This window comes from Phyllobates terribilis, unplaced genomic scaffold (genome assembly GCF_046119375.1).
Source record: "Phyllobates terribilis strain yellow unplaced genomic scaffold, ASM4611937v1 Scaffold_4__5_contigs__length_816908805, whole genome shotgun sequence".
Classification (NCBI taxonomy): Eukaryota; Metazoa; Chordata; class Amphibia; order Anura; family Dendrobatidae; genus Phyllobates; species Phyllobates terribilis.
This window is the reverse complement of record NW_027362764.1, coordinates 809,135,743-809,163,270: the sequence shown is the minus strand read 5'-3', so window position 1 is coordinate 809,163,270 and position 27,528 is coordinate 809,135,743. Positions and strand designations below refer to the sequence as shown.

The 27,528-nt window shown below is 57.3% G+C and overlaps 2 protein-coding genes across 2 annotated transcripts in view; one reads left to right on the top strand and one right to left on the bottom strand.

Moving 5' to 3' along the window:
- Window positions 1–2,446: 2,446 nt before the first annotated feature.
- Window positions 2,447–27,528, bottom strand: part of BOP1 (BOP1 ribosomal biogenesis factor) — a 53,972-nt gene continuing 28,890 nt past the window's right edge. The window contains 13 exon segments of the mRNA XM_073680088.1: window positions 2,447–2,759; window positions 2,866–2,973; window positions 3,057–3,141; window positions 3,227–3,515; window positions 3,591–3,771; window positions 4,233–4,365; window positions 5,097–5,166; window positions 5,272–5,352; window positions 5,423–5,584; window positions 5,667–5,879; window positions 5,992–6,093; window positions 7,931–8,048; window positions 8,231–8,385. Of these exon segments, the coding sequence (XP_073536189.1) occupies window positions 2,606–2,759; window positions 2,866–2,973; window positions 3,057–3,141; window positions 3,227–3,515; window positions 3,591–3,771; window positions 4,233–4,365; window positions 5,097–5,166; window positions 5,272–5,352; window positions 5,423–5,584; window positions 5,667–5,879; window positions 5,992–6,093; window positions 7,931–8,048; window positions 8,231–8,385 (1,851 nt within the window). The 3' untranslated portion in view covers window positions 2,447–2,605.
- SCX (scleraxis bHLH transcription factor) lies at window positions 10,176–23,582 on the top strand. The gene is made up of 2 exons (XM_073680084.1): window positions 10,176–11,295; window positions 23,138–23,582. The coding sequence occupies exons 1-2, from the start codon at window positions 10,786–10,788 to the stop codon at window positions 23,174–23,176; spliced, it is 549 nt and encodes a 182-aa protein (XP_073536185.1). The 5' UTR covers window positions 10,176–10,785; the 3' UTR covers window positions 23,177–23,582.

The window sequence follows — 27,528 nt, the reverse complement described above, 5'->3', positions numbered from 1 at the left end:
TGCTCCTTTGATGAGGCGCAGATCAGCTTCGACGAGACACGGATTCGTTGGGCTGTGGTGCTTTGGGTTCATTCAATCAGACGCGGATCAGTCAAGCTGTGGTGGTTTGGGCTCCTTCGATGAAACTCGAATCCGTCGGGCTGCGGTGAGCTGGGATCCTCCGATAAGACGTGGATCCGCCGGGCTGTGGTGAATTGGGTTCCTTAGATGAGGCACAGATCTGTCGGCCTGTGACGATTTGGGCTCTGATGCGATGCTGATCCGTCGGGCTGCTGTGAGCTGGGCTCCTTCGATGTGACGCAAATCTGTCTGGCAGTGGTGATTTTGGGATCCTTCGATGAGATTCAGATCAGCTTCAATGAGACGTGGATTTGTCAAGCTGTGGTGATTTTGCTTCATTCAATGATACGTGGATCCGTTGGCCTGCGGTGAGCTGGGTTCCTTTGAGATGTGGATCTGTCAGGGTGTGGTGATTTGGGCTCCTTTGATGAGATGCAAATGTGGTGGTCTGCAGTGAGCTGGGCTCCTTTAATGAGCTGCAGATCTGTCAAGCCGTGGCAATTAAGGCTCCTTTGAGACGCAGATCCGTCGTGCTGCGGAGAGCTGGGCTCCTTTGATGAGACGCAAATGTGGCAGTCTGCGATGAGCTGGGCTCCTTTGATGAGACGCGGATCTGTAGGGTTGTGGTGAGCTGGGTTCGGTTCCTTAGATGAGTCACAGATCTGTCGGGCTGTGACGATTTGGGCTCCTTGCTCGGACGCTGATCCGTCAGGCTGCTGTGAGCTGGGCTCCTTTGATGAGCTGCAGATTTGTCAAGCGATGGCGATTAAGGCTCCTTTGATGAGACGCAGATCCATCGGGCTGCGGAGAGCTGGGTTTCTCGGTCTGCTGTGAGCTGGGCTTCTTCGATGAGACGCGGATCAATCAGGCTGTGGTGATTTGGGTTCCTTCGATGAGACGCAAATCCATCGGCCTGCAGTGAACTGGGTTCCTTCGATGAGAAGTGGAGCGGTCCGGCTGTTGTGATTTGGGCTCCTTTGATGAGACGCAAATGTAGTGGTCTCCGGTGAGCTGGGCTACTTTGGCGCTGCAGATTCTAGCTGTGGCGATTAAGGCTCCTTTGATGAGACGCAAATGGGGTGGTGTGCGCTGAGCTGGGCTTCTTCGATGAGACGCAGATCCGTCAGGCTGTGGTGATTTGGGTTCCTTCGATGAGACGTGGATCCGGTGGGCTGCGGAGAGCAGGGCTCCTCGGTCTGATGTGAGCTGGGCTCCTTCAATGAGACGCTGATACGTCGGGCTGCTGAGAGCTGGGTTCCTTCGATGAGATGCGGATCTGTTAGGCTGTGATTTGGTTTCCTTCAATGTGATGCAAGTCCATCGGGCTGCGGAGAGCTGAGCTCCTTTGATGTGATGCAAATCCGTCGGGCTGCTGTGAGCTGGGCTCCTTCGATGAGACGCAGATCCGGTGGGCTGCGGAGAGCAGGGTTCCTCGGTCTGATGTGAGCTGGGCTCCTTCAATGAGACGCTGATACGTCGGGCTGCTGAGAGCTGGGTTCCTTCGATGAGATGCGGATCTGTTAGGCTGTGGTGATTTGGTTTCCTTCAATGTGATGCAAGTCCAGCGGGCTGCGGAGAGCTGAGCTCCTTCGATGTGATGCAAATCCGTCGGGCTGCTGTGAGCTGGGCTCCTTCGATGAGACGCAGATCCGGTGGGCTGCGGAGAGCAGGGTTCCTCGGTCTGATGTGAGCTGGGCTCCTTCAATGAGACGCTGATACGTCGGGCTGCTGAGAGCTGGGTTCCTTCGATGAGATGCGGATCTGTTAGGCTGTGGTGATTTGGTTTCCTTCAATGTGATGCAAGTCCAGCGGGCTGCGGAAAGCTGAGCTCCTTCGATGTGATGCAAATCCGTCGGGCTGCTGTGAGCTGGGCTCCTTCGATGAGACGCAGATCCAGTGGGCTGCGGAGAGCAGGGTTCCTCGGTCTGATGTGAGCTGGGCTCCTTCAATGAGACGCTGATACGTCGGGCTGCTGAGAGCTGGGTTCCTTCGATGAGATGCGGATCTGTTAGGCTGTGGTGATTTGGTTTCCTTCAATGTGATGCAAGTCCATCGGGCTGCGGAGAGCTGAGCTCCTTCGATGTGATGCAAATCCGTCGGGCTGCTGTGAGCTGGGCTCCTTCGACGAGACGCGGATCTGTTGCTCTTGCCTTTCAGCTCCAGTCCACATGGACAGAACTCGCTCAGTGAACAGGAAGGTGTAGACTATCTGGACAGCCCACAGCAAGTCTCCTGCACTGGTCCCGATTATTAATGCCGCTTCCTTACTGTCACTTCTATGCAGTAAAAGACAACACAAAAATCCAAAGATGCTGCTGCACATGAAAAACATAGAATTCCATGCACATAAGTCATAGAGGAGGGGATATTACAGGAGATGCACCAATTGTGGAGCCATTACAAGTTTTATTATAAAACACAGTGGCTGGGCTGACCCAGACGTATATACAGGAAGGACACCACCAGCGGTGCTGTCAGCAGGGTGGAGGACCGGAGACTGACGCTCCATCCTTTACACAAGGGTCTCGTATCAGATGAGGTCCAGTTAGGTGAAGAGACGGATTGTAGAGTCGGCTCCAGAAGAGAAGACCCAAGGTTGTGTGGGGTGGAAGACAACATCCAGGACGCCCAGATCCCGGGTAATATCATGTCCTCGGAGAACCTTAACAGGAACAATGAGTGGATTCTGCAGGAGATCGCTGCAAGAGAAAGAGGTCAGATCATACCATCCCGCCAGGAGACCCACCCAGAACTCCACCGGCAGGAGACCCACCCAGAACTCCACCGGCAGGACATCGCACTTACTTGTAGACCATGCCATGGCACACAATGACACTTCCATCATCAGAGCCAGAGGCGAAGAGCGGGTACTGTCTGTGGAAGGCCACTGCCCTCAGTGCCTTCTTATGATGTCTGTAAAACAAATCACATCTCACATAGCCACTCCACAATCTGAACCCCCCCATCACAAGTGCAGACCACCATTCACAACTTACCTGAGGACCTTGTAGGGTTTCGTGGAGAGATCCATATCAAACCATGCCAACTTTGAATCGTAACTTCCATAGATCAGATTATCACCTGAAAAGACATGAGAAGTGTCTGCTCTGACCTCATCCCCTGGAGAGGCCCACCAGTGCTAAGACCCCCATAATTCTCCACTCACCTGCAGGGTGGATGGCGATGCTTGAGATCCACTTGCAGTTTGCTAGTAGCTTCTTGGTCAGTTCTTGTTTCAACAGATTGTAGACCCTGATGTAGCGCTGTGTGGCCACAAAGAAGAACGGGCGAGTGGGGTGGAACTGGACGCGCTGGACCTGGCCTTTGTTTTTGCGGAAAGGGTTTTGGCTGCGTCTGCGGCTGAGCTGATGAATGAGGACTTGAGAATTTCCATTATCTGGTAAGACCACTGCAAAATAATCCCCCCGCCCGTGCCACGTCACTTGCTTCACTGCCTGTGGGAAGAAAATAAGTGTGAGAAGCAGCGGAGGCCACAGCGAACGAACGGCGCCCGTCAGGGATATTTCTACCTTCTCATGATGGAGTCGCAGCCGCAGCCCCTGGTCATAATCTGCCCCCTCTGCAATCGCCCAGGTCACCGGCTGCTGCTTCTGCTCCTCTGGTGCCTCGTACCCCCCTAAATGTTGATCAGTGGAACTGCACAGAAGACGGTCTCCAAGGCCAGGGTTTACGAGGACAACGGAGCAGTCCCTGAGCAAAAGAAAGAGCATGTGACCGATAGCCCACAAGATCAGTGGCCCAGAGCTGCATCCAATAAGAACAGCAGAATAGTGAGCGCAGCTCTGGAGAATAGTACAGGAGATAACTCAGGATCAGTAATGTAATGTATGTACACAGTGACTGCACCAGCAGAATAGTGAGTGCAGCTCTGGAGTATAATACAGGATGTAACTCAGGATCAGTAATGTAATGTATGTACACAGTGACTGCACCAGCAGAATAGTGAGTGCAGCTCTGGGGTATAATACAGGATGTAACTCAGGATCAGTAATGTAATGTATGTACACAGTGACTGCACCAGCAGAATAGTGAGTGCAGCTCTGGGGTATAATACAGGAGGTAACTCAGGATCAGTAATGTAATGTATGTACACAGTGACTGCACCAGCAGAATAGTGAGTGCAGCTCTGGAGTATAATACAGGATACTCACACACATGCAGCCACCAGCACCAGTGAGGCGTTCGGGTTCCAGTTCACACTTTTGATGGCCCCGTCTAGATGAACAGTTTTCATGCAACGGCCGGAACAAATTTCCCAGAATTTGAGTGTTGAGTCATCAGAGCCTAAGAAGAGCAGTAAAGTCATCCTCTTGGCAAATGACACGACTTACCAGGAGTCTGCAGAGCACAGATTGTCCTTGGGGCCTCTGAGGTTCAAGTCTGCTCAGATTAAGGCAGCTGAATTAGACAATTACTATATTATAATCCAGAAGACAAAAACAATATCACAGCAAAACCTCCGTGGTGGAGCGATCCTCAACCTCCGTGGTGGAGCGATCCTCAACCTCCGTGGTGGAGCGATCCTCAACCTCCGTGGTGGAGCGATCCTCAACCTCCGTGGTGGAGCGATCCTCAACCTCCGTGGTGGAGCGATCCTCAACCTCCGTGGTGGAGCGATCCTCAACCTCCGTGGTGGAGCGATCCTCAACCTCCGTGGTGGAGCGATCCTCAACCTCCGTGGTGGAGCGATCCTCAACCTCCGTGGTGGAGCGATCCTCAGCCTCCGTGGTGGAGCGATCCTCAGCCTCCGTGGTGGAGCGATCCTCAGCCTCCGTGGTGGAGCGATCCTCAGCCTCCGTGGTGGAGCGATCCTCAGCCTCCGTGGTGGAGCGATCCTCAGCCTCCGTGGTGGAGCGATCCTCAGCCTCCGTGGTGGAGCGATCCTCAGCCTCCGGGCCAGGTCTCCAGGTGCTGCGCTCCTTACATCCTTCCACAGACCAGTGTCGGCTCTGCAGGCGACGGCCGAGGACACAACACAGAAGTAATGTAATAAAAGTGATTGTGAATCCACATACCTGAGACAATCCACTGACCGGAGGGAGAGACACTGACACAGCGCACCAGGGAGGCATGACCACGATAAATCTGACGGGACCAACAGAAAGGAGAGCAATCAGTGAAGGGGCAGACAGATGGCAGCTGACCAGGAGGAGCAGCAGCATCCAGGGCATGGCCAGAAGTCAGACTCACCATGGACTGTGTGGTAGGGAATGGCTGCAGGTCTCGGGGTTTGGGTAGTTTGGGGATCAGATCCTCGGGATCCACGTTGACCTGTGTGATAGAAGCACAGATGAGGAGGACATTCCTACAAGTGCTGTGCTCTCATCTGGTGGCCGCTTACCCTCATCTTCCTCTGGCGAGGACACAGGTACAGGTCCAGGCAGCGCTCAAACCTCTCGTGTATGAAGCGGGCATACGCGGGGACGGAGCGCAGGGAGAGGTGCTGCTTGGGAAGGAATGGCAACTTCCGGTCTTCAGGATCCTGCTGCTCCCAGGCCAATTTCTACAGAGGATGGAGGAGATATTGGACATGATGGAAGCTCACACACCGAGCGGCTGAACCCCAGACACATCAGATGTCGCACCTCCTCCTCGGTCATCAGATACTCCGGAGGGGGGTTGTAAGATTCCTCGTGTCCTGGGAGTGGCAGCCGTGGAGCGGGAACGTGCATTTTGTGCCTCCCTAGTATGGCGTTCGGATCCTCCTGCGCCCACAGGTCATAGTAACTGGGGGTGTCATCTCGTGGCTTGCGTGGACGGATCCAGCCCATCTTAATGGCATGAACCAACTTAGAAACCTAAAACCAGCAACAAATGTGATCACTGAAGAGGTTCAGCAGCAGCTGCCGCCGCCTCAGCCGGATGGCCGATCACAGACGGCGCCCTCGCCAGCCGCTAAGACGTCGTTACCTTCTCCTTCTCAATGAGGGAAGGAATGAAGCTTTTCTTGTCCGCCGGTCGGTTGGTGACTGGGTGGATCATGGTCTCATGTGTGAAGAAATCTACTGATGGCTGCAGGAAAAGATCAGAGCTGATCAGACGGGCAGGCGTCATCCATGGCAGAGTCAGAGCTGATCAGACGGGCAGGCGTCATCCATGGCAGAGTCAGAGCTCAGACGGGCAGGCGTCATCCATGGCAGAGTCAGAGCTCAGACGGGCAGGCGTCATCCATGGCAGAGTCAGAGCTCAGACGGGCAGGCGTCATCCATGGCAGAGTCAGAGCTCAGACGGGCAGGCATCATCCATGGCAGAGTCTTCCTGCCGGCAGAGTCTTCCTGCCAGCTAGCACAGCAGAGGGCGCATCGGAGGAGACCCCAAATTATCACTGGAAGAGGCTTGTGTCATCCTCCAGGACGGAGGGGCTACGGAGAACTCTGTGTGACCAGGTGGTGTTGCAAGGGACAGAAATTGGCTTTATTTTTGGGTGTCGGGGGGTATTACTGCCCAGCCCCCTTTCAACTGAGCAGAGTAGCAATAGCAAATACCACCCAGGGGCTTCTCACTACTGGGGAAGAAGGTGGACTGCTGTGACTACTGGGGATGCGACAGTGGTTGCATCCATAACTAGGTAAGGAGTAGCTGCATCGACTACTGGGGAGAGGGCAGGAGGTCTGCACTGGTTAGAGAAGGTGGAGGGGGCAGGTCTGCACTGGTTATAGAGAAGGTGGAGGGGGCAGGGGTCTGCACTGGTTATAGAGAAGGTGGAGGGGGCAGGGGTCTGCACTGGTTATAGAGAAGGTGGAGGGGGCAGGAGGTCTGCACTGGTTATAGAGAAGGTGGAGGGGGCAGGAGGTCTGCACTGGTTATAGAGAAGGTGGAGGGGGCAGGAGGTCTGCACTGGTTATAGAGAAGGTGGAGGGGGCAGGAGGTCTGCACTGGTTATAGAGAAGGTGGAGAGGGCAGGTCTGCACTGGTTATAGAGAAGGTGGAGGGGGAAGGGGGTCTGCACTGGTTATAGAGAAGGTGGTCTGCACTGGTTATAGAGAAGGTGGAGGGGGAAGGGGGTCTGCACTGGTTATAGAGAAGGTGGAGGGGGCAGGAGGTCTGCACTGGTTATAGAGAAGGTGGAGGGGGCAGGAGGTCTGCACTGGTTATAGAGAAGGTGGAGGGGGCAGGTCTGCACTGGTTATAGAGAAGGTGGAGGGGGCAGGTCTGCACTGGTTATAGAGAAGGTGGAGGGGGCAGGTCTGCACTGGTTATAGAGAAGGTGGAGAGGGCAGGAGGTCTGCACTGGTTATAGAGAAGGTGGAGGGGGCACGTCTGCACTGGTTATAGAGAAGGTGGAGAGGGCAGGTCTGCACTGGTTATAGAGAAGGTGGAGGGGGCAGGAGGTCTGCACTGGTTATAGAGAAGGTGGAGGGGCAGGAGGTCTGCACTGGTTATAGAGAAGGTGGAGAGGGCAGGAGGTCTGCACTGGTTATAGAGAAGGTGGAGGGGGCAGGAGGTCTGCACTGGTTATAGAGAAGGTGGAGGGGGCAGGTCTGCACTGGTCATAGAGAAGGTGGAGGGGGCAGGTCTGCACTGGTCATAGAGAAGGTGGAGGGGGCAGGTCTGCACTGGTTATAGAGAAGGTGGAGGGGGCAGGTCGAGTGCTGGAGAAATAAAAGGGGACTTCTGTTCCCAGTGGAGGTGAGAGAAGGATTGCAGTGACTGAGTTAGGAAAGAGGCGAGCCCTATTTTTACATTGAAAAGGCAATTTATCTAACCAGCAAAGGAGCAACGCCTCGGGCGCGCCAGTCCTCCCAGCCGGGCGCGCCAGTCCTCCCAGCTGGGCGCGCTCGCTGGGTCCTGCGGAGCAGTCTCCTCACTCATTACACCTTTCATCCAGACCTGAGAGACGTTCTCGTACCTCGTATGGATCACAGTTCACATCTCCAAATTGACCTCGCTGCAGCCGGTCAACCAGATCCACCTGCTCATCCGTCAGCTTTATGTCCTGACCGGTTTTCTTATCGTGAACAGTTCGCCTGTAAGAAAGAAAAAAAAAAACACAGAAATCAGCGTGTGTGTGGGGGGGTTAACGCTGTCCCGGAGTGACGAGGGGGTTCGCGATTCTGGAGTGAGGGGGAGAGTGGAGGGTACAAGGTCCCGAATTGGTGGGAATAATGTGGTCCCGGAGTCGGCAGGGTGGGGGTGTGGACACACTCACCAGTAGTCGGGATTCTCCATCTTGTCCAGAAACTCTTCCAGTTGGTCCTTATTCCTCAGCGGTTTGAAGATCTTCTTCCCATCCAGGTCGTAGCCGATGTGAGGGAAATCCTTGTACCATTCCATGGGAATATTCCCAACAGTGTTCCTGATGTCCTGAGAAGGAACAGATGCCAGGTCAGGAGTGACCGAGTCACATTGACACATTGTTTGACTACTAGATGTTAGGACCATGCCGACTGGGTCACCTTGTCGTGGTGGGACGGCTTTTACGCTTTCCTAAGGCCCCCATATTATTTATATGCACTATTGCTTTTACTTACACCAGGGTTTATGTTCATTCTGTTCCCATCTTAGGTTTTGGCTCCACAGATAATCGTAATCCAATATGGAGGAGACACATTCGACAGAGAGCGCAATTCTTACATATCCCCATGACGAATGATGGGAGTGATACTTTGTGGTCTAATTACAATTAGTTACAATTTTTGCTACTAAGAATCGGTCGCACATGATCTAGCAGTTTTCCACCGGATCGGTGGTGCTCCAGGTTGTCTGTAGCCATCTCCAATGTGGGGAGGGTCGGAGTCAAGAGGCCGAGGACCACAGGTACGGACTGACTCCTGGCACCAGTGGTATCTACCATGAAGAGGCCGAGGACCACAGGTACGGACTGACTCCTGGCACCAGTGGTATCTACCATGAAGAGGCCGAGGACCACAGGTACGGACTGACTCCTGGCACCAGTGGTATCTACCATGAAGAGGCCGAGGACCACAGGTACGGACTGACTCCTGGCACCAGTGGTATCTACCATGAAGAGGCCGAGGACCACAGGTACGGACTGACTCCTGGCACCAGTGGTATCTACCATGAAGAGGCCGAGGACCACAGGTACGGACTGACTCCTGGCACCAGTGGTATCTACCATGAAGAGGCCGAGGACCACAGGTACGGACTGACTCCTGGCACCAGTGGTATCTACCATGAAGAGGCCGAGGACCACAGGTACGGACTGACTCCTGGCACCAGTGGTATCTACCATGAAGAGGCCGAGGACCACAGGTACGGACTGACTCCTGGCACCAGTGGTATCTACCATGAAGAGGCCGAGGACCACAGGTACGGACTGACTCCTGGCACCAGTGGTATCTACCATGAAGAGGCCGAGGACCACAGGTACGGACTGACTCCTGGCACCAGTGGTATCTACCATGAAGAGGCCGAGGACCACAGGTACGGACTGACTCCTGGCACCAGTGGTATCTACCATGAAGAGGCCGAGGACCACAGGTACGGACTGACTCCTGGCACCAGTGGTATCTACCATGAAGAGGCCGAGGACCACAGGTACGGACTGACTCCTGGCACCAGTGGTATCTACCATGAAGAGGCCGAGGACCACAGGTACGGACTGACTCCTGGCACCAGTGGTATCTACCATGAAGAGGCCGAGGACCACAGGTACGGACTGACTCCTGGCACCAGTGGTATCTACCATGAAGAGGCCGAGGACCACAGGTACGGACTGACTCCTGGCACCAGTGGTATCTACCATGAAGAGGCCGAGGACCACAGGTACGGACTGACTCCTGGCACCAGTGGCATCTACTGCGCTCCCTCAGGTCCACGCTCCTAATCTGTATCCAGGGATAATGGGAATAATCACAGACGCCAGCCAACACAACCGAGGACCAGACATCACCAAAAAGTTATCAATATTTCGGAACATTTCATGAGCGGCCGTATCTTCATCACTTCTCCAATCTAATGGCAAAATCTGATATCTGCGGCACAGGAAGAAGCCAACGAGGGCGTAAGAAGGGTTAATACTGCGCTGGTTAGGAAGCACAGGCCAGTCTAGGCTGTTAAATCCCACAGCCGTCTGGGGACTCCCTTCCCCCCTCTTCCAGCTTCCGATGGAGCCCCCCTCACTCGTGTCTGCTGCCGGCTGAGGGAGGAACCAGACTCGCTCTCAAGGGTCACTATAAAAAGTCAATCACAGCTGCAGCTCCGCCAGACGGCTGCATCCACACGTGTGACCAGGACGCCATACAGGGGGAGAGATGGACAAGACGGCAGCAGAGACACCGAGGCAGTGACAGCGCACCGTCTGTCCGGGGAAACAGAGGAGGCAGCGACAGCGCACCGTCCGTCCGGGGCCACAGAGGAGGCAGTGACAGCGCAACCTCCGTCCGGGGCCACAGAGGAGTGACAGCGCAACCTCCGTCCAGGGCCAAAGACGAGGCAGTGACAGCGCAACCTCCGTCCGGGACCACAGAGGAGTGACAGCGCAACCTCCGTCCGGGGCCACAGAGGATGCAGTGACAGCGCAACCTCCGTCCGGGGCCACAGAGGAGGCAGTGACAGCGCAACCTCCGTCCGGGGCCACAGAGGAGGCAGTGACAGCGCAACCTCCGTCCGGGGCCACAGAGGAGGCAGCGACAGTGCAACGTCCGTCCGGGGCCACAGTGGAGGCAGTGACAGCAAGCCGTCCATAAAGAGGCACAGGTGAAGGCCAAGGCGTCCTCCAGCATTGCTGCCCGCTGCTTCAATATGTCGTTTGCGATGCTCCGCCATGCCCCGCCTGCCCGCTTTCTCTACCCGGACATCAGCATGCTCTCAGACGATGAGGACAGCAGCAGTGACAGCTCCGGCTGCGGCGACAAAGGCTTCCATCACTCAGGAGGTGGCGGTAAAAGGGAACATAAAAAGTGTCCGCGACTGCATCGAGAACCGCGTCAGCGACATACGGCCAACGCCCGCGAGAGGGACCGGACCAACAGCGTCAACACGGCCTTCACGGCCCTGCGCACGCTCATTCCTACCGAACCCGCGGACCGCAAACTCTCCAAAATAGAGACTCTACGCCTGGCGTCCAGCTACATCTCACATCTGGGAAATGTACTACTGCTCGGAGACGCGTGCGGAGACGGACAACCCTGCCACACAAGCCCCCCGTACTACCAGCACCACCCTACCACTGCCAGTCCCAAGAACCGGGAGCCCGACCACGGCCAGCCCAAGCAAATCTGCACCTTCTGCCTCAGCAACCAGCGGAAACAGGCGAGTACCGATGTCACAAGGCCTATAACACCACCGGCCCGGGGGCCACACACAGCCCGGGGGGGAGACACACACAGCCCGGGGGGGGGGGGGGGGAGACACACACAGCCCGGGGGGGGGGGGGGGGGGAGACACACACAGCCCGGGGGGGGAGACACACACAGCCCGGGGGGGGGGAGAGACACACACAGCCCGGGGGGGGGGAGAGACACACACAGCCCGGGGGGGGGGGGGGGGGAGACACACACAGCCCGGGGGGGGGGGGGGGGAGACACACACAGCCCGGGGGGGGGGGGGGGGGGAGACACACACAGCCCGGGGGGGGGGGGGGGGGAGACACACACAGCCGGGGGGGGGGGGGGAGACACACACAGCCCGGGGGGGGGGGGGGGTGGGAGACACACACAGCCCGGGAGGGGGGGGGGGGGAGACACACACAGCCCGGGAGGGGGGGGGGGGGGGAGAGACACACACAGCCCGGGAGGGGGGGAGACACACACAGCCCGGGGGGGGGGGGGGAGACACACACAGCCCGGGGGAGACACACACAGCCCGGGGGGGGGGGGGGGGGGGAGACACACACAGCCCGGGGGGGGGGGGGGGGGGGAGACACACACAGCCCGGGGGGGGGGGGGAGACACACACAGCCCGGGGGGGGGGGGGGGGGGGAGACACACACAGCCCGGGGGGGGGGGGGGGGGAGAGAGACACACACAGCCCGGGGGGGGGGGGGGGGGGGAGACACACACAGCCCGGGAGGGGGGGGGGGGGGGGGGGGAGACACACACAGCCCGGGGGGGGGGGGGGGAGACACACACAGCCCGGGGGGGGGGGGGGAGACACACACAGCCCGGGGGAGACACACACAGCCCGGGGGGGGGGGGGGGGGGGGGAGACACACACAGCCCGGGGGGGGGGGGGGGGGGGGAGACACACACAGCCCGGGGGGGGGGGGGGGGGGGGAGACACACACAGCCCGGGGGGGGGGGAGACACACACAGCCCGGGGGGGGGGGGGGGAGACACACACAGCCCGGGGGGGGGGGGGGAGACACACACAGCCCGGGGGGGGGGGGGGGAGACACACACAGCCCGGGGGGGGGGGGGGGGGGAGACACACACAGCCTGGGGGGACGGGGACGACACACACAGCCCGGGGGGGGGGGGGGTCTAGACACACACAGCCCGGGGGGGGGGGGGGAGACACACACAGCCCGGGGGGGGGGGGGGGGGGGGGGAGACACACACAGCCCGGGGGGGGGGAGACACACACAGCCCGGGGGGGGGGGAGACACACACAGCCCGGGGGGGGGGGGGGGGGGGGAGAGACACACACAGCCCGGGGGGGGGGGGGGGGGAGAGACACACACAGCCCGGGGGGGGGGGGGGGGGGGGGGAGACACACACAGCCCGGGGGGGGGGGGGGGGGGAGACACACACAGCCCGGGGGGGGGGGGGGGGGAGACACACACAGCCTGGGGGGACGGGGACGACACACACAGCCCGGGGGGGGGGGGGGGGTCTAGACACACACAGCCCGGGGGGGGGGGGGGGAGACACACACAGCCCGGGGGGGGGGGGGGGGAGACACACACAGCCCGGGGGGGGGGGGGGGAGACACACACAGCCCGGGGGGGGGGGGGGAGACACACACAGCCGGGGGGGGGGGGGAGACACACACAGCCCGGGGGGGGGGGGGGGGGGGGAGACACACACAGCCCGGGGGGGGGGGGGGGGGAGACACACACAGCCCGGGGGGGGGGGGGGGAGACACACACAGCCCGGGGGGGGGGGGGGGGGGTGGAGACACACACAGCCCGGGGGGGGGGGGGGGAGACACACACAGCCCGGGGGGGGGGGGAAGACACACACAGCCCGGGGGGGGGGGGGGGGGAGAGACACACAGCCCGGGGGGGGGGGGGGGGGGAGACACACACAGCCCGGGGGGGGGGGGGGGGGGAGACACACACAGCCCGGGGGGGGGGGGGGGGGGGACACACACAGCCCGGGGGGAGACACACACAGCCCGGGGGGGGGGGGGGGGAGAGACACACAGCCCGGGGGGGGGGGGGGAGACACACACAGCCCGGGGGGGGGGGGGGGGGAGACACACACAGCCCGGGGGGGGGGGGGGGGGGGAGACACACACAGCCCGGGGGGGGGGGGGGGGGAGAGACACACAGCCCGGGGGGGGGGGGGGGGGGAGACACACACAGCCCGGGGGGGGGGGGGGGGGGAGACACACACAGCCCGGGGGGGGGGGGGGGGGGGACACACACAGCCCGGGGGGAGACACACACAGCCCGGGGGGGGGGGGGGGGAGAGACACACAGCCCGGGGGGGGGGGGGGGGAGACACACACAGCCCGGGGGGGGGGGGGGGGGGGAGACACACACAGCCCGGGGGGGGGGGGGGGGAGACACACACAGCCCGGGGGGGGGGGGGGGGGGAGACACACACAGCCCGGGGGGGGGGGGGGGGGGAGACACACACAGCCCGGGGGGGGACACACACAGCCCGGGGGGAGACACACACAGCCCGGGGGGAGACACACACAGCCCGGGGGGAGACACACACAGCCCGGGGGGAGACACACACAGCCCGGGGGGAGACACACACAGCCCGGGGGGAGACACACACAGCCCCGGGAGGGGGGAGACACACACAGCCCCCGGGAGGGGGGAGACACACACAGCCCCGGGAGGGGGGGGGGGGGGGGAGACACACACAGCCCCGGGAGGGGGGGGGGGGGGGAAGACACACACAGCCCGGGGGAGGGGGGGGGAGGAGACACACACAGCCCGGGGAGGGGGGGGAGGAGACACACACAGCCCGGGGGAGGGGGGGGAGGAGACACACACAGCCCGGGGGGGGAGACACACACAGCCCAGGGGGGGACACACACAGCCCGGGGGGGGGGGGGGGGGGGGAGACACACACACAGCCCGGGGGGGGGGGGGGGGGAGACACACACACAGCCCGGGGGGGGGGAAGACACACACACAGCCCGGGGGGGGGAGACACACACACAGCCCGGGGGGGGGGGGGGGGGAGACACACACAGCCCGGTGGGGGGGGGGGGGGGCGAGACACACACAGCCCGGTGGGGGGGGGGGCGGTGCGACGACACACACAGCCTGGGGGGGGGACGGGGACACACAGCCCGGGGGGGACACACACAGCCCGGGGGGGACACACACAGCCCGGGGGGGACACACACAGCCCGGGGGGGGGGGGGGGACACACACACACGGCCGGGGGGGGGGGGGGGGGGGGACACACAGCCCAGGGGGGCCACAATACCACCCTGAAACAATGCACATCCCAAGGTTGCACATCCCAAGGTCCCATAAATTGTGACATCTGACACTGCAGGACAATTAGTGACAACTCTATATGTATATAGTATATACCCAGGAGGACGGTGAGGAGGAGCGGACGCTTCTAGTCCTGTCCTGTAGTGATGTATATAGTATATACCCAGGAGGATGGTGAGGAGGAGCGGACGCTTCTAGTCCTGTCATGTAGTGATGTATATAGTATATACCCAGGAGGACGGTGAGGAGGAGCGGACACTTCTAGTCCTGTCCTGTAGTGATGTATATAGTATATACCCAGGAGGATGGTGAGGAGGAGCGGACGCTTCTAGTCCTGTCCTGTAGTGATGTATATAGTATATACCCAGGAGGACGGTGAGGAGGAGCGGACGCTTCTAGTCCTGTCCTGTAGTGATGTATATAGTATATACCCAGGAGGACGGTGAGGAGGAGCGGACGCTTCTAGTCCTGTCCTGTAGTGATGTATATAGTATATACCCAGGAGGACGGTGAGGAGGAGCGGACGCTTCTAGTCCTGTCCTGTAGTGATGTATATAGTATATACCCAGGAGGACGGTGAGGAGGAGCGGACGCTTCTAGTCCTGTCATGTAGTGATGTATATAGTATATACCCAGGAGGACGGTGAGAGAGAGCGGACACTTCTAGTCCTGTCCTGTAGTGATGTATATAGTATATACCCAGGAGGACGGTGAGGAGGAGCGGACACTTCTAGTCCTGTCCTGTAGTGATGTATATAGTATATACCCAGGAGGACGGTGAGGAGGAGCGGGACGCTTCTAGCCCTGTCCTGTAGTGATGTATATAGTATATACCCAGGAGGACGGTGAGGAGGAGCGGACGCTTCTAGTCCTGTCCTGTAGTGATGTATATAGTATATACCCAGGAGGACGGTGAGGAGGAGCGGACGCTTCTAGTCTGTCCTGTAGTGATGTATATAGTATATACCCAGGAGGACGGTGAGGAGGAGCGGACGCTTCTAGCCCTGTCCTGTAGTGATGTATATAGTATATACCCAGGAGGACGGTGAGGAGGAGCGGACGCTTCTAGTCCTGTCCTGTAGTGATGTATATAGTATATACCCAGGAGGACGGTGAGGAGGAGCGGACGCTTCTAGCCCTGTCCTGTAGTGATGTATATAGTATATACCCAGGAGGACGGTGAGGAGGAGCTGACGCTTCTAGCCCTGTCCTGTAGTGATGTATATAGTATATACCCAGGAGGACGGTGAGGAGGAGCGGACGCTTCTAGTCCTGTCCTGTAGTGATGTATATAGTATATACCCAGGAGGACGGTGAGGAGGAGCGGACGCTTCTAGCCCTGTCCTGTAGTGATGTATATAGTATATACCCAGGAGGACGGTGAGGAGGAGCGGACGCTTCTAGTCCTGTCCTGTAGTGATGTATATAGTATATACCCAGGAGGACGGTGAGGAGGAGCGGACGCTTCTAGTCCTGTCCTGTAGTGATGTATATAGTATATACCCAGGAGGATGGTGAGGAGGAGCGGACGCTTCTAGTCCTGTCCTGTAGTGATGTATATAGTATATACCCAGGAGGACGGTGAGGAGGAGCGGACGCTTCTAGCCCTGTCCTGTAGTGATGTATATAGTATATACCCAGGAGGACGGTGAGGAGGAGCGGACACTTCTAGTCCTGTCCTGTAGTGATGTATATAGTATATACCCAGGAGGACGGTGAGGAGGAGCGGACACTTCTAGTCCTGTCCTGTAGTGATGTATATAGTATATACCCAGGAGGACGGTGAGGAGGAGCGGACACTTCTAGCCCTGTCCTGTAGTGATGTATATAGTATATACCCAGGAGGATGGTGAGGAGGAGCGGACACTTCTAGCCCTGTCCTGTAGTGATGTATATAGTATATACCCAGGAGGACGGTGAGGAGGAGCGGACGCTTCTAGCCCTGTCCTGTAGTGATGTATATAGTATATACCCAGGAGGACGGTGAGGAGGAGCGGACGCTTCTAGTCCTGTCCTGTAGTGATGTATATAGTATATACCCAGGAGGACGGTGAGGAGGAGCGGACGCTTCTAGTCCTGTCCTGTAGTGATGTATATAGTATATACCCAGGAGGACGGTGAGGAGGAGCGGACGCTTCTAGCCCTGTCCTGTAGTGATGTATATAGTATATACCCAGGAGGACGGTGAGGAGGAGCGGACGCTTCTAGTCCTGTCCTGTAGTGATGTATATAGTATATACCCAGGAGGATGGTGAGGAGGAGCGGACACTTCTAGCCCTGTCCTGTAGTGATGTATATAGTATATACCCAGGAGGACGGTGAGGAGGAGCGGACACTTCTAGTCCTGTCCTGTAGTGATGTATATAGTATATACCCAGGAGGACGGTGAGGAGGAGCGGACACTTCTAGTCCTGTCCTGTAGTGATGTATATAGTATATACCCAGGAGGATGGTGAGGAGGAGCGGACGCTTCTAGTCCTGTCCTGTAGTGATGTATATAGTATATACCCAGGAGGACGGTGAGGAGGAGCGGACGCTTCTAGCCCTGTCCTGTAGTGATGTATATAGTATATACCCAGGAGGACGGTGAGGAGGAGCGGACACTTCTAGTCCTGTCCTGTAGTGATGTATATAGTATATACCCAGGAGGATGGTGAGGAGGAGCGGACGCTTCTAGTCCTGTCCTGTAGTGATGTATATAGTATATACCCAGGAGGACGGTGAGGAGGAGCTGACACTTCTAGCCCTGTCCTGTAGTGATGTATATAGTATATACCCAGGAGGACGGTGAGGAGGAGCGGACACTTCTAGCCCTGTCCTGTAGTGATGTATATAGTATATACCCAGGAGGATGGTGAGGAGGAGCGGACGCTTCTAGTCCTGTCCTGTAGTGATGTATATAGTATATACCCAGGAGGACGGTGAGGAGGAGCGGACGCTTCTAGTCCTGTCCTGTAGTGATGTATATAGTATATACCCAGGAGGATGGTGAGGAGGAGCGGACGCTTCTAGTCCTGTCCTGTAGTGATGTATATAGTATATACCCAGGAGGACGGTGAGGAGGAGCGGACACTTCTAGTCCTGTCCTGTAGTGATGTATATAGTATATACCCAGGAGGACGGTGAGGAGGAGCGGACGCTTCTAGTCCTGTCCTGTAGTGATGTATATAGTATATACCCAGGAGGACGGTGAGGAGGAGCGGACGCTTCTAGCCCTGTCCTGTAGTGATGTATATAGTATATACCCAGGAGGACGGTGAGGAGGAGCGGACGCTTCTAGTCCTGTCCTGTACTGATGTATATAGTATATACCCAGGAGGACGGTGAGGAGGAGCGGACACTTCTAGCCCTGTCCTGTAGTGATGTATATAGTATATACCCAGGAGGATGGTGAGGAGGAGCGGACACTTCTAGTCCTCCCTGTAGTGATGTATATAGTATATACCCAGGAGGACGGTGAGGAGGAGCGGACGCTTCTAGCCCTGTCCTGTAGTGATGTATATAGTATATACCCAGGAGGACGGTGAGGAGGAGCGGACGCTTCTAGTCCTGTCCTGTAGTGATGTATATAGTATATACCCAGGAGGACGGTGAGGAGGAGCGGACGCTTCTAGTCCTGTCCTGTAGTGATGTATATAGTATATACCCAGGAGGACGGTGAGGAGGAGCGGACACTTCTAGTCCTGTCCTGTAGTGATGTATATAGTATATACCCAGGAGGACGGTGAGGAGGAGCGGACGCTTCTAGTCCTGTCCTGTAGTGATGTATATAGTATATACCCAGGAGGACGGTGAGGAGGAGCGGACGCTTCTAGCCCTGTCCTGTAGTGATGTATATAGTATATACCCAGGAGGACGGTGAGGAGGAGCGGACGCTTCTAGTCCTGTCCTGTAGTGATGTATATAGTATATACCCAGGAGGACGGTGAGGAGGAGCTGACGCTTCTAGTCCTGTCCTGTAGTGATGTATATAGTATATACCCAGGAGGACGGTGAGGAGGAGCGGACACTTCTAGTCCTGTCCTGTAGTGATGTATATAGTATATACCCAGGAGGACGGTGAGGAGGAGCGGACGCTTCTAGTCCTGTCCTGTAGTGATGTATATAGTATATACCCAGGAGGACGGTGAGGAGGAGCGGACACTTCTAGTCCTGTCCTGTAGTGATGTATATAGTATATACCCAGGAGGACGGTGAGGAGGAGCGGACACTTCTAGTCCTGTCCTGTAGTGATGTATATAGTATATACCCAGGAGGACGGTGAGGAGGAGCTGACGCTTCTAGCCCTGTCCTGTAGTGATGTATATAGTATATACCCAGGAGGACGGTGAGGAGGAGCGGACGCTTCTAGCCCTGTCCTGTAGTGATGTATATAGTATATACCCAGGAGGACGGTGAGGAGGAGCGGACGCTTCTAGTCCTGTCCTGTAGTGATGTATATAGTATATACCCAGGAGGACGGTGAGGAGGAGCGGACGCTTCTAGTCCTGTCCTGTAGTGATGTATATAGTATATACCCAGGAGGACGGTGAGGAGGAGCGGACACTTCTAGTCCTGTCCTGTAGTGATGTATATAGTATATACCCAGGAGGACGGTGAGGAGGAGCGGACGCTTCTAGCCCTGTCCTGTAGTGATGTATATAGTATATACCCAGGAGGACGGTGAGGAGGAGCGGACGCTTCTAGTCCTGTCTGTAGTGATGTATATAGTATATACCCAGGAGGACGGTGAGGAGGAGCTGACGCTTCTAGTCCTGTCCTGTAGTGATGTATATAGTATATACCCAGGAGGACGGTGAGGAGGAGCGGACGCTTCTAGTCCTGTCCTGTACTGATGTATATAGTATATACCCAGGAGGACGGTGAGGAGGAGCGGACACTTCTAGTCCTGTCCTGTAGTGATGTATATAGTATATACCCAGGAGGACGGTGAGGAGGAGCGGACGCTTCTAGTCCTGTCCTGTAGTGATGTATATAGTATATACCCAGGAGGAGGGTGAGGAGGAGCGGACACTTCTAGTCCTCCCTGTAGTGATGTATATAGTATATACCCAGGAGGACGGTGAGGAGGAGCGGACACTTCTAGTCTGTCCTGTAGTGATGTATATAGTATATACCCAGGAGGACGGTGAGGAGGAGCGGACGCTTCTAGTCCTGTCCTGTAGTGATGTATATAGTATATACCCAGGAGGACGGTGAGGAGGAGCGGACGCTTCTAGTCCTGTCCTGTAGTGATGTATATAGTATATACCCAGGAGGACGGTGAGGAGGAGCGGACGCTTCTAGTCCTGTCCTGTAGTGATGTATATAGTATATACCCAGGAGGACGGTGAGGAGGAGCGGACACTTCTAGTCCTGTCCTGTAGTGATGTATATAGTATATACCCAGGAGGACGGTGAGGAGGAGCGGACGCTTCTAGTCCTGTCCTGTAGTGATGTATATAGTATATACCCAGGAGGACGGTGAGGAGGAGCGGACGCTTCTAGTCCTGTCCTGTAGTGATGTATATAGTATATACCCAGGAGGACGGTGAGGAGGAGCGGACACTTCTAGTCCTGTCTTGTAGTGATGTATATAGTATATACCCAGGAGGACGGTGAGGAGGAGCGGACGCTTCTAGTCCTGTCCTGTAGTGATGTATATAGTATATACCCAGGAGGACGGTGAGGAGGAGCGGACGCTTCTAGCCCTGTCCTGTAGTGATGTATATAGTATATACCCAGGAGGATGGTGAGGACGAGCGGACACTTCTAGTCCTGTCCTGTAGTGATGTATATAGTATATACCCAGGAGGATGGTGAGGACGAGCGGACACTTCTAGTCCTGTCCTGTAGTGATGTATATAGTATATACCCAGGAGGACGGTGAGGAGGAGCGGTGAGGAGACGGTGAATGGTCACAGAGTTGTTCTGAAGCCACTCCTTTATTATTTTAGCTGTGAGCTGTGTACCGCTCTTCTATTGCACCCCCTGCTTGCTCTGGGTTCCTCCACGGTTTACCACTCTTGTATTGCGACCTTCAGCCCCCCTGCGTCGCTCCAGGTTCCTCCACGTTGCTGCATCGCTCTTGTATTGCGCCCGTTGGCCCCCCTGCTCGCTTCGGCTTCCTCCACGTTGCTGCTTCGTCCTGGATGGTGTACCGCTCTTGTATTGCGCCTCCTGCTTGCTCCGGGTTCCTCCACGTTGCTGCTCCTTCCTGGATGGTGTACCGCTCTTGTAATGCGCCTCCCGCTCGCTCCAGGTTGCCGCTTCGTCCTGGAAGGTGTACCGCTCTTGTAGAGGAACCCGGAGTATTGCGCCTCCCGCTCTTAAGAGCGGTACACCATCCAGGACGAAACAGCAACGTGGAGGAACCCGGAGCGAGCGGGAGGCGCAATACAAGAGCGGTACGCCATCCAGGACGAAACAGCAACGTATTGCGCCTCCCACTCGCTCCGGGTTCCTCCACGTTGCTGCTCCGTCCTGGATGGTCTACCGCTCTTGTATTGCGCCTCCCGCTCGCTCCGGGTTCCTCCACGTTGCTGCATCGCTCTTGTATTGCGCCCGTTGGCCCCCCTGCTCGCTTCGGCTTCCTCCACGTTGCTGCTTCGTCCTGGATGGTGTACCGCTCTTGTATTGCGCCTCCTGCTTGCTCCGGGTTCCTCCACGTTGCTGCTCCTTCCTGGATGGTGTACCGCTCTTGTAATGCGCCTCCCGCTCGCTCCAGGTTGCCGCTTCGTCCTGGAAGGTGTACCGCTCTTGTAGAGGAACCCGGAGTATTGCGCCTCCCGCTCTTAAGAGCGGTACACCATCCAGGACGAAACAGCAACGTGGAGGAACCCGGAGCGAGCGGGAGGCGCAATACAAGAGCGGTACGCCATCCAGGACGAAACAGCAACGTATTGCGCCTCCCACTCGCTCCGGGTTCCTCCACGTTGCTGCTCCGTCCTGGATGGTCTACCGCTCTTGTATTGCGCCTCCCGCTCGCTCCGGGTTCCTCCACGTTGCTGCTCCGTCCTGGACATTTTATCACTCTTGTATTGCGCCCATCGGCCCCCCTGCTCGCTTCGGGTTCCTCCACGTTGCTGCTCCGTCCTGGATGGTGTACCGCTCTTGTATTGCGCCTCCCGCTCGCTCCGGGTTCCTCCACGTTGCTGCTCCGTCCTGGACATTTTACCACTCTTGTATTGCGCCCATCGGCCCCCCTGCTCGCTTCGGGTTCCTCCACGTTGCTGCTCCGTCCTGGATGGTGTACCGCTCTTGTATTGTGCCTCCCGCTCGCTCCGGGTTCCTCCACGTTGCTGCTCCGGGTTCCTCCACGTTGCTACTCCGTCCTGGATGGTGTACCGCTCTTGTATTGCGCCCATCGGCCCCCCAGCTCGCTTCGGGTTCCTCCACGTTGCTGCTCAGTCTTGGATAGTGTACCGCTCTTGTATTGCACCCATCGGCCCCCCTGCTCGCTTCGGGTTCCTCCACGTTGCTGCTCAGTCCTGGATGGTGTACCGCTCTTGTATTGCGCCTCCCGCTCGCTCCAGGTTCCTCCACGTTGCTGCTTCGTCCTGGATGCTGTACCGCTCTTGTATTGCGCCCATCTGCCCCCCTGCTCGCTTCGGGTTCCTCCACGCTGCTGCTCCGTCCTGGATGGTGTACCGCTCTTGTATTGCTCCTCACGCTCACTCCGGGTTCCTCCACGTTGCTGCTCCGTCCTGGATGGTGTACCGCTCTTGTATTGCGCCCATCGGCCCCCCTGCTCGCTTCGGGTTCCTCCACATTGCTGCTCCGTCCTGGATCGTGTACCGGTCTTGTATTGGGCCCGTTGGCCCCCCTGCTCGCTTCGGGTCCCTCCACGTTGCTGCTCCGTCCTGGATGGTGTACCATCATGTATTACGCCCATCGGACCCCCTGCTCGCTTCGGGTTCCTCCACGTTGCTGCTTCGTCCTGGATGGTGAACCGCTCTTGTATTGCGCCTCACGCTCGCTCCGGGTTCCTCCACGTTGCTGCTCCGTCCTGGATGGTGTACCGCTCTTGTATTGCGCCCATCGGCCCCCCTGCTCACTTCGGGTTCCTCCACATTGCTGCTCCGTCCTGGATCGTGTACCGGTCTTGTATTGCGCCCGTCGGCCCCCCTGCTCGCTTCGGGTCCCTCCACGTTGCTGCTCCGTCCTGGATGGTGTACCGCTCTTGTATTGCGCCTCCCGCTCACTCCGAGTACCTCCAAGTTGCGGCTTCGTCCTGGATGCTGTACCGCTCTTGTATTGCGCCCATCACCCCCCTGCTCGCTTCGGGTTCCTCCACGTTGCTGCTCCGTCCTGGATCGTGTACCGGTCTTGTATTGCGCCCGTCGGCCCCCCACACCACCCCACTCGCTGGTAGCAGTTACCATTTCACGGTTTCTGACAAGAAAACGAAATTCTTTTAACAATGTATTTATCCTGCATGAAGCAAAGCGCACCCATCAGCGCCACTTTCAGGCTACTTTAGGGGGTGCACAGGAGCAAGTTACCAGGGTCTTCCCAGGTTAACCCTTTCCTTCATTCTCTTTGCAGGGAAAAGATCGAGAGAGGAAGACTACAATCAGAACCTAATGAAGGCTGCGGGGGGCATGGACCCCCGGTGACACCCTGAAATCACTCAGCGGGTGAGAGCAGTGAGCTGGGACAACACATCCAAGAACAGGGAGCAGACGCACCCCAAATCCAGGGCTCAACAGAGGAGATGCCGAGCCTCCTTTCCGGGGGTCTCATCTTGGAATGAGGAGCTTGTGGAGGTCAGAGGCGTCACACACAGGCCACCAAGCAGCATATGGGAGCCGTGGACAAGACCAAAGCTGCGCTCTATGGTGGTCACCAAAGAACACTCATTCTACCGGCCAGATGATCCTGAAGGGTCACTGCTCAGAGACCGGTGGCCCGCGCCGCTGCCCGTACAGGACTATAGGACTGGACCGGTGTACTGTCCATCGCCTCAATAAAGAGATGTTGTCTATTTATATGACCGATGCAATCTGTGTCACAGCGGAGGACCCCTACATGCAGATATGGGGGCCGCCTGAGGATACCCCCACAGGCAGATATGTGGGAAGGGAGGACGTGAGACCCAAGGACCCTCTATTGCCCACTGGTAGATATGAGGGGGAAGGTGCGATCCGAAGATCCACCTAACAGGCATATATGAAGAGGGATGGGGGGGGGGGGAAGCGATCCGAGGATCCACCCTACGGACAGATACAGTGGGTACGGAAAGTATTCAGACCCCTTTACATTTTTCACTCTTTGTTTCATTGCAGCCGTTTGGTAAATTCTAGAAAGTTCATTTTTTTCCTCATTAATGTACACTCTGTTCCCATCTGGACTGAAAAAAACAGAAATGTAGAAATTTTTGCAAATTTATTGAACAAGAAAACCTGAAATCTTACATGGTCATAAGTATTCAGCCCCTTTGCTCAGTATTGAGTAGAAGCCCCCTTTTGAGCTAGTGCAGCCATGAGTCTTCTTGGGAATGATGCACCTGGATTTGGGCATCCTCTGCCATTCTTCCTTGCAGATCCTCTCCAGTTCCGTCAGGTCGGATGGTGAACGTTGGTGGACGGCCATTTTCAGGTCTCCCCAGAGATGCTCAATTGGGTTTAGGTCAGGGCTCTGGCTGGGCCAGTCATGAATGGTCACAGAGTTGTTCTGAAGCCACTCCTTTGTTATTTTAGCTGTGTGCTTAGGGTCATTGTCTTGTTGGAAGGTGAACCTTCGGCCAAGTCTGAGGTCCAGAGCTCTCTGGAAGAGGTTTTCATCCAGGATATCTCTGTACTTGGCCGCATTCATGTTTCCTTCAATTGTAACCAGTCGTCCTGTCCCTGCAGCTGAAAAACACCCCCATAGCATGATGCTGCCACCACCATGTTTCACTGTTGGGATTGTATTGGACAGATGATGAGCAGTGCCTGGTTTTCTCCACACATACCGCTTAGAATTATCACCAAAAAGTTCTATCTTCATCTCATCAGACCAGAGAATCTTATTTCTCATAGTCTGGGAGTCCTTCATGTGTTTTTGAGCAAACTCTATGCGGGCTTTCATATGTCTTGCACTGAGGAGAGGCTTCCGTTTTGCCACTCTGCCATAAAGGCCCGACTGGTGGAGGGCTGCAGTGATAGTTGACTTTGTGGAACTTTCTCCCATCTCCCTACTGCATCTCTGGAGCTCAGCCACAGTGATCTTGGGGTTCTTCTTTACCTCTTTCACCAAGGCTCTTCTCCCACGATTGTTCAGTTTGGCTGGACGGCCAGGTCTAGGAAGACTTCTGGTGGTCCCAAACTTCTTCCATTTAAGGATTATGGAGACCACTGTGCTCTTAGGAACCTTGAGTAATGCAGAAATTCTTTTATAACCTTGGCCAGATCTGTGCCTTGCCACAATTCTGTCTCTGAGCTCCTTGGCCAGATCTGTCCCTTGCCACAATTCTGTCTCTGAGCTCCTTGGGCAGATCTGTGCCTTGTCACAATTCTGTCTCTGAGCTCCTTGGGCAGATCTGTGCCTTGTCACAATTCTGTCTCTGAGCTCCTTGGGCAGTTCCTTTGAGCTCATGATTCTCATTTGGTCTGACATGCACTGTGAGCTGTGAGGTCTTATATAGACAGGTGTGCGCCTTTCCAAATCAAGTCCTATCAGTTTAATTAAACACAGCTGGACTCCAATGAAGGAGTAGAAGCATCTCAAGGAGGATCACAAGGAAATGGACAGCACGTGACTTAAATATGAGTGTCTGAGCAAAGGGGCTGAATACTTATGACCATGTGATATCAGTTTTTCTTTTTCAATAAATTTGCAAAAATTTCTACATTTGTTTTTTTCAGTGAAGATGGGGTGCAGAGTGGACTTTACTGAGAAACAATGAACTTTTTAGAATTTACCAAACGGCTGCAATGAAACAAAGAGTGAAAAATGTAAAGGGGTCTGAATACTTTCCGTACCCACTGGATATGGGGAGGGGGGAGGTGCGATCCGAGGATCCTTTATGAATGTGGTATCGAGGAGGTCCGGCTCGCCCCCCGCCACAGGGCTACAAAGGCGACACCAGAAAGTGTCCAGCGGAACTTGCAGCCCCCATTGTGTAACAAAAAGTGAATGAGCTGATCATCATCATCATCATCATCATCATCATCATCATCATCATCATCATCATCATCATCATCGTGTGTAATGTGGGTGGGGAGGATAGTGGCTCCGCCCACAATATGGTAACAGCTATTAAAAGGGACTGTCAACACAGAACGACTGTTCACACCAGGCTCAGTGCACCATGGTCATTCCCACCGGCCCGGCTCCCTCTGTCTCCGCCCCCTCTTCTGTGATTGACAGCTCTGACATAATAGATCTACAGGAGTCCAGCAGGAGGGATGACCACCGTACCCTGAGCCTGGGCAGGTGTGAACAGTCACTATGAGGATGGGGGCCCTTTAAGGGGGCAGTGACCCAATAAGATAAGTGACAGGTAATGAAACACCACATTTGCCCCCATGACAACTACTCTGACAGAAGGCTCCTCCCACTACAGGGCACCGACATAAGAGCTCCTGGTGTAAAGCAGCCTACAGAGCGGTGCAGCGCGGCAGGGGTTAATGTCTGGGGGTGTTTGGTTTCGGAGGAGATGGGTTATAGGAAAATCTCCCTCAGATCCGCTGGGGTTTGGCAGGAATCTCATCATTCCACCCCGGACCGCGGCCAAACAGGCGTCTGACAGCGCGACCAGCCGGGCCCCGAGGGGTTAATGCTGCGTGATGTCATCCCAGGGACACGAAGGCGATTAACCCCCGAGCAACTGATAATGTAGAGACAGACTGGCAGGGCACAAGAGGCCGTCCGCTCCAGGACAGACAGGAAGGCCGGAGGGGCAGGAGAGGCCGCCAGCTCCAAGACAGATAGAGAGAGGCCAGGGGGGGGCACGAGAGGCCGCCAGCTCCAAGACAGATAGAGAGGCCGGGGGGGGCACGAGAGGCCGCCAGCTCCAAGACAGATAGAGAGAGGCCAGGGGGGGGGGGGGCACGAGAGGCCGTCCGCTCCAGGACAGATAGAGAGAGGCCAGGGGGGGGCACGAGAGGCCGTCCGCTCCAGGACAGACAGGGAGGCAGGGGGGGCACAAGAGGCCGTCCGCTCCAGGACAGATAGAGAGAGGCCAGGGGGGGGGCACGAGAGGCCGCCCGCTCCAAGACAGATAGAGAGAGGCCGGGGGGGGGGCACGAGAGGCCGTCCGCTCCAGGACAGATAGAGAGAGGCCGGAGGGGCAGGAGAGGCCGTCCGCTCCAAGACAGATAGAGAGAGGCCAGGGGGGGGGGGGCACGAGAGGCCGTCCGCTCCAAGACAGATAGAGAGAGGCCAGGGGGGGGCACGAGAGGCCGTCCGCTCCAGGACAGATAGAGAGAGGCCAGGGGGGGGGGGGCACGAGAGGCCGTCCGCTCCAGGACAGATAGAGAGAGGCCAGGGGGGGGCACGAGAGGCCGTCCGCTCCAGGACAGATAGAGAGAGGCCAGGGGGGGGGGGGCACGAGAGGCCGTCCGCTCCAGGACAGATAGAGAGAGGCCAGGGGGGGGCACGAGAGGCCGTCCGCTCCAGGACAGATAGAGAGAGGCCAGGGGGGGGGGGGCACGAGAGGCCGTCCGCTCCAGGACAGATAGAGAGAGGCCAGGGGGGGGGGGGCACGAGAGGCCGTCCGCTCCAGGACAGATAGAGAGAGGCCAGGGGGGGGGCACGAGAGGCCGTCCGCTCCAGGACAGATAGAGAGAGGCCAGGGGGGGGCACGAGAGGCCGTCCGCTCCAAGACAGATAGAGAGAGGCCAGGGGGGGGCACAAGAGGCCGTCCGCTCCAGGACAGATAGAGAGAGGCCAGGGGGGGGCACGAGAGGCCGTCCGCTCCAAGACAGATAGAGAGAGGCCAGGGGGGGGCACGA